The sequence below is a fragment of the Phoca vitulina genome, unplaced genomic scaffold (genome assembly GCF_004348235.1).
Source record: "Phoca vitulina isolate PV1807 unplaced genomic scaffold, GSC_HSeal_1.0 scaffold23, whole genome shotgun sequence".
NCBI classification, from domain to species: domain Eukaryota; kingdom Metazoa; phylum Chordata; class Mammalia; order Carnivora; family Phocidae; genus Phoca; species Phoca vitulina.
Window position 1 is genome coordinate 21,978,504 of NW_022589726.1, and position 15,153 is coordinate 21,993,656.

The 15,153-nt window shown below is 41.0% G+C and overlaps 1 protein-coding gene and 1 pseudogene across 1 annotated transcript; both read right to left on the reverse strand.

Moving 5' to 3' along the window:
• Positions 1–1,017: 1,017 nt before the first annotated feature.
• LOC116642622 (olfactory receptor 8S1-like) lies at positions 1,018–1,953 on the reverse strand. Its single transcript, XM_032421103.1, has one exon. The coding sequence runs from the start codon at positions 1,951–1,953 to the stop codon at positions 1,018–1,020; it is 936 nt and encodes a 311-aa protein (XP_032276994.1).
• Positions 1,954–10,431: 8,478 nt separating this feature from the next.
• LOC116642539 lies at positions 10,432–11,512 on the reverse strand (annotated as a pseudogene).
• Positions 11,513–15,153: the final 3,641 nt, after the last annotated feature.

A 15,153-nucleotide genomic window follows, 5' to 3' on the forward strand; every position in this document is an offset into this window, starting at 1 on the left:
AGCAGAATGAAATGAAGAACTCATGAATAATGATCAGGAACACTCAGATGGTGGCTGTTAGTGTTCTAGTGCTCGATCTCCCATTTCATTAATCCTCATGCTAACTATATGATGTAGATACTATTGTTATCCCAATTTTATATATAGGAAACTGAGGTGCAGAATAGGTAAACAATTTGTCAGGAAGATAAAGCTTATATGGGCAAAGCCAGGATATGAACACAAGCAACTAGGCTCCTAAAACTACGCACCTAACCATTATGCTCTGTGGTGCAAAAAGGAAGTAGAATGGGAGAATGTGTTATGAAAGGGATGCCAGTGAATAGTAAATAAATTTAATCATAGAATGAAGCCTAAAGAACTATTATGATTGAAATCCAGAATTTAATTGATTCAACAGCAACTAATGTAAAGACAATAATACATTGATAATATCCAGGGACAAAAATCCCAGAATGCAAAAACAAACAACAAACAAACATAAAAAAACCCCCAAACAATGGGTGAAGGAGGTTGAAGTGGCAGAGGGAGGAGGGATTGTTAAAGTAAAATAAATTTATAATCTTTGATGGGAGGTTTCAACATATTTTGTTTTTAAAGCTGAACTTCATAAATACAGACTTAAGACTAGTTTAGAATGATAAAGAAGTAAAAATTGTCTAAATATTATGAAGGACTATAAAATACATAAAATCTTTAACAAAGTAGATCAACAAGACAAAATTAATAAGGATGACAAGATAAAGTACATTACTGATTAATTCAGGAGATACAACATGTAACTATGAGCTCTATGAAGGAAGTGGTGCTAATGGTGTGAAGGGGCAGAAATAAAAATAGACCTTTATATCTAAAGAGCTAAACAAGATATAATTTTATGTATTTTACTTTTTGTTGGCAGTATAGCCAGGGAGAGGATGGTATAGGGCTCCCTTCTACTTACTGGTCCAGAATTCTACCTTAAATTCAAGCAATTGGCAAAGCAAACTCATCTGTCACACTCTGTGTCCTTGTTCACTACCTAAAATAGTGCAGGATTTTGGCCAGTGTCCTTCTCACAGCTGCCTTCACCTCTTGGTTCTTTAGGCTGTAGATGAGGGGATTCAGCAAGGGCGTGACTACACTGTACTGCAAGGAGGAGAGCATATCCCAGGAGGAACCAGACGTGGGCATAAGGTAGCGAATCAACCCTGAGCCAAAGAACAGGGTCACTGCAATGAGGTGGGAGGAGCAGGTGGAGAAGGCCTTGCTTCTGCCTGAGGTGGAGCTGATGCTCAGGATGGTGGAGACAATACGGGTATAGGAGAAAAAGATTGGGAGGAAGGTTCCAAGCCCATGCAGTAAGATGGAGCAGATCAAGATGTTGATATTGATGGAAATATCAGAGCAAGATAGAGGGAAGAGGGAGGGCAAGTCACAAGTGTAGTTGTGTATGGTTTGGGCCATAAAGAAGTCCAGGTTAAGAGCCAAGAGCAAAATCACAACTGAATTGAAAGAGGCCAGGCCCCATGAGATCAAAACCAGCCTCACACAGAACTGGCGGCTCATCACCTGGCCATAGAGCAGTGGGTGGCAGATGGCAGCATAGTGGTCACAGGTCATCACTGAGAGGAGACAGGCTTCAGTCCCTGCAGTGATAAACACAAAGAACACCTGAGTCAGGCAGCCCTCTACTGAGATGGTTTTCTTCTTAGACAGAAGGTCCTTCAGTAGCTTGGGCTCAGTGACTGAAGAGAAGCAGAGGTCTAGAAAGGACAGGTGACTCAGGAAGAAGTACATGGGTGTGTGGAGGCGGGAATCAGTCCTGATTACTAGCAGCAGCATCAGATTCCCCATCACGGTCAGGAGGTAAATCCCCAGGAAGAGCACAAAGACCAGAACCTCGATGTGGGGGTTGTCGGACAGCCCAATGAGAATAAACTCAGTGATGGTGCTGTGGTTCGTCCAGGCCATTTGTGGAGGGAATTTCCCTGGATAAAATAGAAATAAGGATGAGATCTGTCTCCTTGGGTCATCACCCCTCTTACTATACATCCCTCCCTGCTCTGCTTCCACTCTGCTCAGACATCTCAAAGCTGCCCTCAGTGTATATCAGGAAGAATTGTTATCCTGTTTGGTTATTGATCCTGGGTCACAGTTTTTGCATACTTCAGAGAATCTTCTTCCTCTTTCATAGGGATTTAACTGGAAAAAATGAATCTCCCTGGTTCACCTACATATTTGTTGCATTTAGATTCTACTGCATTCTTCCTAGAGTTTAGAAATCCTAAAAATTCTAGCATATATCTGCAGGGGTATTCTAAACCTTCTCTTTTCAATTTCTCAATCATAATTTTTTGTTCAAAATCATCCAATGGCTCCTTATCGGTCTTGATATCCATTAGGCACAGTAGGTACCGTTCTTACCTTGCTGATGAAATAATTTAAATTTCTTTTAAGATCAGAAGAAAAAAATGAATATAATGCAGACTGGATTATATTCATCTTATAAACTGCAATCATAATGTATAAATTTTAATATGCTTTTATGGAAAAGGGGCTTATGAAGGCAAAAGTCATCATATGTCCCTGATCTTTACTTCATACAGAGCATTTAATTTTAGTAAGAGTTTCTAAAATACAGAGCACTTTCTTAAGCACTATCTAAATTGTTTTATGGCAGTTCTGTAAGATTGGATAGGGAATTATTAGCCCCGGGGTAAGGAATTTTATCCAATTTTACCTGTGAGAAGTCTGATATTAAGGGATATTTTGTAATGTCATGTTGACAACGAGTAGAAGAAACAGGAAATAAATGCCACTATTTTTTCTAATTACAGCCCAATGTCTAGGCTTAGTCCACAGTGATGAGGAACACTTTTCTTACTTGGACCTTTAAATTCTTCTTCATCTGCCTTTAAAGTTTCAGCCGTTTTCGCTGCTTTTGATACCAGAAAGATTTGTTTGCTTCTGTGTCTCTGTGCACCTTCTTCTCTGTATGTTCTCCTCTTAATTCCACTGATCCAGGGTCTCAGGGGCCTTTCAATGTCATCTATAACCTTGCCTTTTTCCTTATACCCTGTCCCGGCTGCTGCCTCCTTGAACTCACAGCCCTCTGTTCAAATCACTGGGCCACTTGCTCTCAGGTGCCTTATGTCATAGTCTGACTTCTGTGTATGTCTTGTTTGAGAAATCTATCTCAATTTTCCCCTCCAGATTGTGAGCTCCCTGAGAACATGGACCACAACTTGACAACGACAATCACAAATCAGTGTTTCTCTGGCTCTGTCCCACCTATTAGCTTCTGAATACCTCTCATATTTCTGTCTGATTATTTTGGGAGGCTCTCTGTGGCATCTTCTGTGTGCCTCAGAGAAGCCCTCTTGACTACCCTCAGCACAGTCTCATCCCTTACTCCATGGGCCCCCACAGCACTGGCACCTATGGGGAGCACTGTTGACGTTGCTGTCCACCACTGCGGCCAGCCCGCCCACTCACACTGCATGGAGGGCCCTGCTGCTGAATTTCAAGGATGTTATGGTCTACACAGAACACGCGATCTCATGCTGCTGCGCATCCTCTGTCTTGTGCTCTTATATTGGTAGAATCCACAGGCACTGTGACCACGATTGCAAGAAGCTGTTTGTGTTCTTTTTGTGGATGTGTTATTCTTTTATTGCCTGGTGAGGGTAGGAGGGAACAGTCTTACAATTTTCTTTTAGACAACATTTTTCATCCTCTTGATCTAGGTGTCAGCTGTGGAATCAGGAGGACCAGATGGTGAGCCATTTAGGTTAATGATAATACTAAGAATCATTTTGACCCCTAACTTCTCAGACTATGTAGTGATTCACTGCCCTATGTGAAGATTCCTTCCTCACTTGGACGTTTGAGGCTAATTTACCAGGATTTTGTTTTTGTCTGTCAGTCCACAGTCTGATCCCATGGTAGGCTTCTGTCTTCACAGAAATATTTAATCTTACTGATCCAGAGAGCCCTGCCTCTGACCCTTCAAGCTTTGCCAGCAATCTATGACCAGACACTAACTTATATCCTGAAATGCTTCAATTCTGATCCCATCAACAAATCCATCAGCCCCACCTCAGTCCATCTCAGACCCGAGTCTGGCTTACCTGTGTGCCAGGACAGATAGGGCAATGTTCACTGTTATGTGCCTGAGGACATTAGCTTCGATCCAATGATGGTGAAGCATCACTGGCTGGAGAAGTTACTTTTGAGGATCCTGCATGGATAAAATTGCAGATACCATTGACAGCAAACACTATATCTGAATCTATACAAGCCAAGCAAAATGATAAATGTAAGCCATTCTTCCCAAAGATTCATGTATTTCAAAATATGTATGGATGTGGTTATCCTGAAAATCGCCTCCATTCTTACACTGTCACTCAAAAGGGGCCCCTGGCTACAGTGTCCACAGGGGCTTCAAGCTGTCATCTGAAAAACACTGTAGGATTTGTGGAGAATCCTTTTCTGTCTTGTCCTACATCCACATTTTGCATAAATGAAGGCAACAGCTACTTCTCTCTTGTGATTTTCAAGTTGTCACAAAGAAAGGAATCTCCCTCCCCCTCACCACTCACCATTCTTTTTTTTCTTTTTTTTAAAAAAGATTTTATTTATTTGACAGAGAGAGAGACACAGTGATAAAGGGAACACAAGCAGGGGGAATGGGAGAGGGAGAAGCAGGCTTCCCGCGGAGCAGGGAGCCCGATGTAGGGCTCGATCCCAGGACCCTGGGATCATGACCTGAGCTGAAGGCAGATGCTTAACGACTGAGCCACCCAGGCGCCCCACCACACCATTCTTAAACAATACCTCAAATTGATGCCTGAGTTTTCTTTCATGACCAGGGATAATTCTTTCCATTTAAATCCTAGATCAATTAAGCATAAAAATAAAGCACACTTGCAGTCACTCGTCTGAAGGGAGGATATTGGCTTCATTTAATCCTGAACTGTAGTAGACTGAAGCCAGATGTAGAATATGGACTGTGAAGAGGAGAGGACTAAAGGGAAAGACAGGGAGACTGGCATAGAGGGGAGGGAGCTATCAAAGGAGAGGATTTCATCAGTGTCTTAGATGAACACCTGTGTCAGCATTTTGCCAACACAGACACTTCATATCCATCAGACACCTGGTCATGTGATGAATATCTCTTACAAAGAGATGCAGCAGGATATTGGGTATGTTTATGATTTTGTGGCTCTCAGGAGGTTAACAGAAATCAACATCTTCTCCAATTCAGCTGTTAATATAGCAAATCACAGATTTATTTTGAGGACTTAAGGATCAAGCCCAAAGTTGAGAACAACTCTGATGGAGCTATGATCTTAATTACCTGATCTTGCCCAAAGAGGAATCTATTTGACAACAGGTTTCCACTAAATGAGAGAGTCTTTAGTGTGTGGACAAGTGCTTGCACACTGGCTACTTAAAGCCATCTATGAAATGAAGAAATGATTGAATGGTGTGTGCAGAAGGTCTGACTAGACAAGGAGTCTCCAGGAATCCTGTGAGCTGGGCTGTGGCGTTCAGACCCTAGGTGCATGGGGAGGAATCTGCATGGGGGAGAAGGGTGTTAGCACTGGAAGCAGGAAGGACCTAAGACAATCTTCATCCATTTGAAGTGATTCTCAGAGCTGTCCTCTCCTCTGCTCCTTCACACTATTCATAGTGTCTCGCGGTGACTAGTTCTCAGGTGACTTCAATAACAAGGACAACAAGTCTACTGTTCTTCTAACGGTTGTACTGAGCAAGCAGGAAAATAGGTGGCTCCGACAGTGTAATCCCTCTCTCTGATGCTCTCGTTTCATTGCAGGTGTCAGCTTTTTGCAATCCTTTGGGATCTGGAAGCATAAGAGGATTGTTGCCTAGACTTTAAAGTGTCACTGTCCTCAGTGTGAAGCAGGGAGGGAGAGAGTGTCCAAGGCAGCTGGAAAAATGCACCATTCAGACAAACAGAGATAGAGAGTCCCATCCAGGGAGATGGTCTGCCAAGGAGTGGGATGTTCCCACCTCTAGCTTAGGGACAAGGAAATGGTGCAGCAGGAACCTCAGGTTTTAGGACAAAGGGAAAGGATCACAAGGTGGAGATGGGGGAGAGGATAAACAGCAGAAGTGAAACATACAGAGAACGTCTCAGGCAGAACAATAGGGGACCACCAGAAACCCAGAGATGATATTACCGTTTTCCTGGCTTTTCTTGGAGGAGGCAACTCCACATGTTTTGTGCTCCCCATCAGAAGCAGACACTTAATAGGTAAATCTTGGTAAGAGAACCCCTGTCACAAGCATTTCTTTAGAGAATACCAAGCTTATTCTCTTTGCTGTCAGTGAGTGAAGGAAATTAGAAGAGTTCAAGCTCTCGAAGCACTGGATCTGTAACAGCATCAGGATTATTCTCCAGCACACCTTACAGGAGAGTGGTATCATTCTGCAATGGAGGCCACTGTAAGGAAGGACAAGGACAAGTTGTCTAAAGAAGCTCCTATCCTGAACAACAGGCACCCGTTTCATGAATCCCTTCTCACATGATCTCAGGTGCAGGAGTGAGCCTGGTCTTCCTTCATTCCATCTGTGATTCTGAATCCTCTTCTAAGAGCATCACTGAAAGAGAGAAGACTCCATCAGAACCGATCGGAAGGCCCTCTGGACTTAGGCAGCTGTGGGCTGGGTCGAGGCCCCCAGGGGAAGCTGGGTCACTGCTCTGTATTCCCTGAAGTCCCGGCCTGAAGCCGAGCTCTGGACTCACTAACTACAGTTTGCACTTAACTAGAAAGGTAAATTTAGTTAGAGGCACAGGGGTTCTCTCCAGGGCGGTAGTATAAGTTTCTGAATTAAGGCAATTATTTAAGCCTGGAAGAGACTATTATTAGGCTTGGGTGGAGGTGGGGGTGCTGAAAAATGAGAGAATAAGAAAGAGATTTAAAGGAAAACTGCTGGGAGATGGACATTTTCCTGATGGCATCATAGGCCTGAGAATGCATGAGAAATCATCAAGAGAGCTGAGCTGGGACATGTTAGTGACTGAAGTCCAGCTCATTTCGAGTGGACATTTGAGTTTTCCTTATTTCTCCAACAGGACTGGCCACTATAATCATGAAAGGACAGGAGATAACTCTACCTTGGAATATTATTCACCCTTAGGTTTCTAGAGTTTCTACATTAAGCATATAATGAATTTTATTTTTTATTTTTTCAATTAAGTTCAATAAGCCAACATATAGTAAGTACATCATCAGTTTTTGATGTAGTGTTCAATGACTCATTAGTTGCATATAACACCCAGTGCTCATCAGTTCACATGTCCATCTTAATGGCTATCACCCAGTTACCCCATCCCCCCAACCTCCTCCCTTCTGTAACCCTCAGTTTGTTTCCTGGAGTCCGGAGTCTTTCATGGTTTGTCTCCCTCTCTGATTTCTTCCCATTCAGTTTCCCTCCCTTCCCTTCCTATGGTCCTCTGTGCTATTCCTTATATTCCACGTACTAGTGAAACCATATGATAATTGTCTTTCTCTGCTTGACTTATTTCACTTAGCATAATACCCTCCAGTTCCATCCATGTCGATGCAAAAGGTAGGTGTTCATTCTTTCTTTCTTTCTTTTTTTTTTTTTTAAGATTTTTAAAATTTATTTGCGAGAGAGAGAATGAGAGACAGCATGAGAGGGAGGAGGGTCAGAGGGAGAAGCAGACTTCCCGCTGAGCAGGGAGCCTGATGTGGGACTCGATCCCGGGACTCCAGGATCATGACCTGAGCCGAAGGCAGTTGCTTAACCAACTGAGCCACCCAGGCGCCTGGTGTTCATTCTTTCTGATGGTTGAGTAATATTCCATTGAATATATGAACCACATCTTCTTTATTCATTCATCTGTTGAAGAGCATCTCGGCTCCTTCCACATTTGGCTATCATGGACATTGCTGCTATGAACATTGGGGTGCATGTGCCCCTTATTTTCACTACCATCTGTATCTTTGGAGTAAATACCCAGTAGTGCAATTGCTGGATTGTAAGGTAGCTCTATTTTTAATGTCTTGAGGAACCTCCATACTGTTTTCCAGAGTGGCTGTACCAGCTTGCATTCCCATCAACAGTGCAAGAGGGTTCCACTTTCTCCACATCCTTGCCAACATTTGTTGTTTCCTGTCTTGTTAATTTTAGCCATTCTAACTGGTGTAAGGTGGTATCTTATTGAGGTTTTGATATGTATTTCCCTGATGGCTAGTGATGTTGAAGACTTTTTAATGTGTCTGTTAGCCATTCATATGTCTTCTTTGGAGAAGTGTCTGTTCATGTCTTCTGCCCATAAATATCATCGACATTTTTTCATAGAGCTGGAACAAACAATCCTACAATTTGTATGGAACCAGAAAGACCCCGAATCACCAGGGGAATGTTGAAAAAGAATACCTAAGCTGGTGGCATCACAATTCTAGATTTCAAGCTATATTACAAAGTTGTGATCATCAAGACAGCATGGTACTGGCACAAAAACAGACACACAGATCAATGGAACAGAATAGAGAGCCCAGAAATGGACCCTCAACTCTATGGTCACCTAATCTTTGACAAAGCAGGAAAAGATATGGAAAAAAGACAGTCTCTTCAGTAAATGGTGCTGGGAAAATTGGACAGCCACATGCAGAAGAATGTAACTGGCCCATTCTCTTACACCATACAAAATGATAAACTCAAAATAGATGAAAGACCTAAATGTGAGACAATAATCCATCAAAATCCTAGAGGAGAACATAGGCAGTAACCTCTTTGACCTTGGCTACGGCAACCTCTTCCAAGACACGTCTCTAAAGGCAAAGGAAACAAAAGCAAAAATGAACTATTGGGACTTCATCAAGATAAAAGGCTTCTGCACAGCAAAGGAAACAGTCAACAAAACTAAAAGATAACCTACGGAATGGGAGAAGATATTTGAAATTGACATAACAGATAAAGGGCTGGTATCCAAGATCTATAAAGAACTTCTCAAACTGAACACCCAAAAAACAATAATCCAGTCAAGAAATGGGCAGAAGACATGAACATATAATGAATTTTAAAGAGTTTACTAAAGAGTGTAATTGAAGTATGTAATAAATTGTTTTTAGTAAGTCATACAGAGGGTTTATAAATGAATAAAGTCAAAATTTTATTTCTTTTTTAAGGTAGAGAAGAGTCATCAACATTTTAATGGGGTTTTCATACAAGTAACAAATATGGAACCTTTAAGTTAACTGAAGTAATGGAAACATCAATAAAACATGCATTCATCCTTTCTTCAATAAAAAGTGAGTTGCAGGCAGGGCAGAGATATGAGATCCCAGAATGAATTAGGTGTGTTCTTGCTCATCCATCTAAGTATCCTATGTGGGAATAGGCATTATCTTTATTTTTTTTAAACTTAATTTAATTTTATTATGTTATGTTAGTCACCATACAGTACATCATTAGATTTTGATGTAGTGTTCCATGATTCATTGTTTTTGTATAACACCCAGTGCTCCATGAATGAGCAGGAATGCTCTCCTTTGGGTTCCCATCTTTGTGGTTACTGTTTTTTTTAAACTGTCTAACCACATCTTCCAATACCTGCTTATAGCCAAATTTTGAGGGGATCAGGGAAGGCTTCCTGGAGAAGGAGACATCTGTGCCAGGGCCTCTGAGTAGTGGGAGTCTGGGCCGCCCTGTTGCAGGGGTGGTGGAGCCCTGTTGGGCTGGAGTGGGCCGGGGTATGGATAACTATTCCAGTTGGTGTGCCTGGGCAGTCAGTAGGATGGCTGGAGGCCAGCGCCCATTTGCCCATCCGCCTGTAGCCCTTTGTGTCTCTTGGGCTCTGTAAATGTCATCCTTTGAGCAAGGTTAAATCCAGACCTCACTTACTGCTTACTATCTGACAGCACCTCAGCAAATCATCTCAATTCTAGGAAGTGAACAGTACTCCATGTAATAAAGGCCAATTTAGTGTGATTTTTGTGGTGTTGGAAAGCGTTGATCCTTGACTGGCATTGCATCTGTAAAATGAATGTAAGTAAGGTAAGAGGTAGTTTAGGACTTGATATGACTGGGTGAGCAGTGGAACAGCTGGTGGAGCCCTAGCAATTTGGCTCAGCCTTGAGGGAGACAAGGAAAAGGGCACATAAGTGAGTGAGGCTACACATTCTCAAGCCCCCAGGCAATCCAGAGAAGGTCTTCTTAATCACATTTATGTATTATGTATGTATGTATGTATGTATGTATGTATTGAGAAGGATCACGCTTTTTTGGGAAGACCTGACCAACAGATGAAGGCAGCCCAGTGGGCATCCTACACAACATTCTTTTGCTAAGAGAGATCAACTGGAACACAGGTTACTCTGGGCAACTTCCCAACCTCATCCCTAGAGGGGTGTGGATACTTCCAACCAGTTCCTTGAAGGCATCTGTAGTCTGCTAGAGATAGAGCCCCTCAGGGGTGCCTTCTTGCTTTTCACAAAGAACATTTCTTTAGATTTTTTGAAGTCTTCACTTGGTTACTTTCATTCTACATTCTTTCAAGGCCATCAGAGCAACTTCTGTACAGATTGCCTTGATGTCACACCAGAGAGGTCATTTTTAGCCATGCTCAAGTCGTCCAGGGTTACATCATCAGCCAAGGTCTTCCTGCTTGTGTGGATCTGAAAGATGTGCTTCTTAGTCTTTTCGTCAGGCAGGGGATCTCAATTTTTCTGTCAATGAGGTCTGGTCTAACAAGAGCTGGATCCAAAATTTGTTTGGTTTGTGGCCATGATAACTTTCAGGTCACCCTTTGAATCAAATCCATCCAACTAGTTCAACAGTTCTAACATTGTTCGTTGAATTTCTCTCACCACCGACATATAAGTTATATCTTTTTGTTCCGATGGCATCAATTTCATCAGTAAACACAATGGATCGTGCATGTTCTTTCCCAACTCGAAACAATTCCTGAATGGTTTGGGCTTGTTCCCTAGGTACTTCTCAATAAGTTCAGAGCCAGCCACTCTCAAGAAAGTGGCTGAGGTTTGGTTTGCTACTGCTTTGGCTAATAAGGTTTTACCTCTGCGGTGGATTATAGAGAATGACCCACTTTTTGTGCTTTATACCCATCTCTTTATAATATTCAGGATGAGTGAGAGGAAACTCTTCAGATTCCTCAATTCCTGGATTGGCTGTCCAACTCCCCAGTATCAGCATAGGTTTCCTGGGGGTCCTTTTCTACCTTCATCACTGTGACCAAGGGATCCATGTCATCCATGAGCACCCCTATGACAGCATGCACCTTGTGGTTGAGCAGGACTGAGCAGCCTGGTTCCAGCAGATCCTTGTCTACAAAGGAAAGAAAGTTGATGTAGTGTTCTGATGTAGCCATGATGGTGTGATTGTCATCAAGGATCTCTTCCAAGGTTTCTACCGATACTGGGTTCCTCCTCAGATCATCCACCTTTGATCAGTCCTCCTCTTGCTTTTCTCTTTCTAAAGATTTATTTGTTATTTTATTTTTTAAACATTTTTTATTTAAACTCAATTAATTAACATATAATGTTATTATTGGTTTCAGAGGTACAGGCCTGTGATTCATCAGTCTTATATAATACCCAGTGTTCATTATATCACATGCTTTCCTTAATGTCCATCACCCTGTTACCCCATCCTTCTACCCCCCTTCCCCACCAGTAACCCTCAGTTTGTTTCCTATGATTAATAGTTTGTTATAGTTTGTCTCTCTCTCTCTGGTTTCATCTTGTTTTATTTTTTCCTCTCTTCCCCTATGGTCTTCTGTTTTGTTTATTAAATTCCACATATGAGTGAGATCATATGATAATTATCTTTCTCTGATTGACTTATTTCACTTAGCATAATATACCCTCTAGGTCCATCCCTGTCATTGCAAATGGCAAGATTTCATTTTTTATGGCTGGATAACATTCCATTGCATGCATGTATATCTATATCTATATCTCTATATATCTGTATATATACATCTATATGTATCACATCTTCTTTATCCATTCATCTGTTGATGGGCATCTGGGCTCTTTCCATAGTTTGGCTATTGTGGACATTACTGCTATAAACATTGGGGTGCAGGTGCCCCTTCAGATCACTACATTTGTATCTTTGGGGTAAATACCCAGTAGTGCAATTGCTGGGTCGTAGGGTAGCTCTATTTTCAACTTTTTGAGGAACCTCCATAGTGTTTTCCAGAGTAGATACACCAGCTTGCATTCCCACCAACAGTGTAAGAGGGTTTCCCTTTCTCCACATCCTCGCCAACATTTGTTGTTTCCTGACTTGTTAATTTTAGCCATTCTGACTGGTGTGAGGTTGTATCTCATTGAGGTTTTGATTTGTATTTTCCTGATGCCAAGTGATGTGGAGCATTTTTTCATGTGTCTGTTGGCCATTTGTACGTCTTCTTGGAGAAATATCTGTTCATGTCTTCTGCCCATTTCTTGATTGGATTATTTGATTTTTGGGGTGTTGGGTTTGATAAGTTCTTTATAGATTTTGGATACTAGCCCTTTATCTGATAAGACATTTGCAAATATCTTCTCCCATTCTGTCTGTTGTCTTTTGGTTTTGTTGATTGTTTCTTTTGCTGTGCAGAAGCTTTTTATATTGATGAAGTCTAAATTGTTCATTTTTGCCTTTGTTTCCCTTGTCTTTGGCAACATGTCTAGCAAGAAGTTCTGTGGCAAGGTCACAGATTTTGCTGCCTGTGTTCTCTAGGATTTTGATGGATTCTTGTCTCACATTTAGGTCTTTCATCCATTTTGAGTCTATTTTTGTGTGTGGTGTAAGGAAATGGTCCAATTTCATTTTTCTGTACGTGGCTCTCCAATCTTCCCAACACCATTTGTTGAAGAGACTGTCTTTTCCATTGGATATTCTTTCCTGCTTTGTTGAAGATTAGTTGACCTTAGAATTGAGGGTCCATTTCTGGGTTCTCTATTCTGTTCTATTGATATAGGTGTCTGTTTTTGTGTCAGTGCATACTGTCTAGATGATAACAGCTCTGTAATATAGCTTGAAGTCAGGCATTGTGATGCCACCAGCTTTGGTTTTCTTTTTCAACATTCCTTTGGCTATTCGGGGTCTTTTCTGGTTCCATACAAATTTTAGGATTGTTTGTTCCAGCTCTGTGAAAAATGCTGATGGTATTTTGATAAAGATTGCATTGAATGTATAGGTTGCTCTAAGTAGCATAGGCATTTTAACGATTTTGTCCTTCCAATCCATGAGCAAGGAATGTTTTTCCATTTCTTTGTGTCTTCCTCATTTCTTTCATGAGTGTTCTATAGTTTTCTGAGTACAGATCCTTTGCCTCTTTGGTTAGGTTTATTCCTAGGTATCTGATGGTTTTGGGTGCAATTGTAAATGAGATTGACTCCTTAATTTCTCTTTCTTCTGTCTCATTGATAGTGTATAGAAATGCAACTGATTTCTGTGCATTGGTTTTATATCTTGATACTTTGCTGAATTCCTGTATGAGTTCTAGAAATTTTTTGGTGGAGTCTTTCAGGTTCTCCACATAGAGTATCATGTCATCTGCAAAGAGTGAGAGTTTGACTTCTTTTTTGATTATTTGGATGCCTTTTATTTCTTTTTGTTGTTTGATTGCTGAGGCTAGGAGTTCCAGTACTATGTTGAACAGCAGTGGTGATAGTGGGCATCCCTGCCATGTTCCTAACCTTAGAGGAAAAGCTCTCAGATTTTCCCCATTGAGAATGATATTTGCTATGGGCTTTTTGTATATGGCTCTTATGATATTGAAGTATGTTCCCTCTATCTCTATACTGTGAAGAGTTTTAATCAAGAAGGGATGCTGTACTTTGTCAAATATTTTTTCTGCATCTATTGAGAGGATCGTATGGTTCTTGTCGTTTCTTTTATTAATGTGGTATATCACGTTGATTGATTTGTGGATGTTGAACCACTCTTGTAGCCCAGGAGTAAATCCTACTTGATCGTGGTGAATGATCCTTTTAATGTACTGTTGGATCCAATTGGCTAGTATTTTGGCAAGAATTTTGGCATCCATGTTTATCAGGAATATTGGTCTGTAATTCTCCTTTTTGGTAGGGTCTTTGTCTGGTTTTGGGATCAGGGTAATTCTGGTCTCATAAAATGAGTTTGGAAGCTTTCTTTCCATTTCTATTCTTTGAAACAGCTTCAGAAGCATAGGTATTAATTCTTCTTTAAATGTTTGGAAGAATTCTCCTGGGAAGCAATCCGGCCCTGGGCTCTTGTTTGTTCGGAGATTTTTGATTATTGCTTCAATTTCTTTGCTGGTTATGGATCTGTTCAGGCTTTCTATTTCTTCCTGTTTCAGTTTTGGCAGTTTATAAATTTCTAGGAATCCATCCATTTCTTCCCTATTGCCTAATTTGTTGGCATATTGTTGCTCATAATATGTTCTTATAATTGTTTGTATTTCTTCAGTGTTGGTTGTGATCTCTCCTCTTTCATTCATGATTTTATTTATTTGGGTCTTTTCTCTTTTTTTTTTGAGAAGTCTGGCCAGGGGTTTATCAATCTTATTAATTATTTCAAAGAAGAACCTCCTAGTTTTGTTGATCTGTTCTACTGTTCTTTTGGTTTCTATTTCACTGATTTCTGCTCTAATCATTATTATTTCTCTTCTCCTGAGGTGTTTAGGCTTTATTTGCTGTTCTTTCTCCAGTTCCTTCAGGTGTAAGGTTAGCCTGTGTAATTTGAGACCTTTCTTGTTTCTTGAGAAAGGCTTGTGTTACTATATATTTCCCTCTTAGGACCACCTTTGCTGCATCCCAAAGGTTTTGAACAGTTGTGTTTTCATTTTCGTTTGTTCCCATGAATTTTTTTAATTCTTCTTTCTTTCTTTCTTTCTTTCTCTCTTTCTCTCTTTCTTTCTTCTTTCTTTCTTTTTAATTTTATTATGTTATGTTAGTCACCATACAATACATCATTGGTTTTTGATGTGGTGATCCACGATCCATTGTTTTCGTATAACACCCAGTGCTCCATGCAGTACGTGCCCTCCTTAATACCCATCACCGGGCTAACCAATCCCCCCTGCCCCCTCCCCTCTAAAACCGTGTTTGTTTCTCAGAGTCCATAGTCTCTCATGGTTCATCTCTCCCTCCAATCCCCCCCCCCATTTTTCCCTTCCTT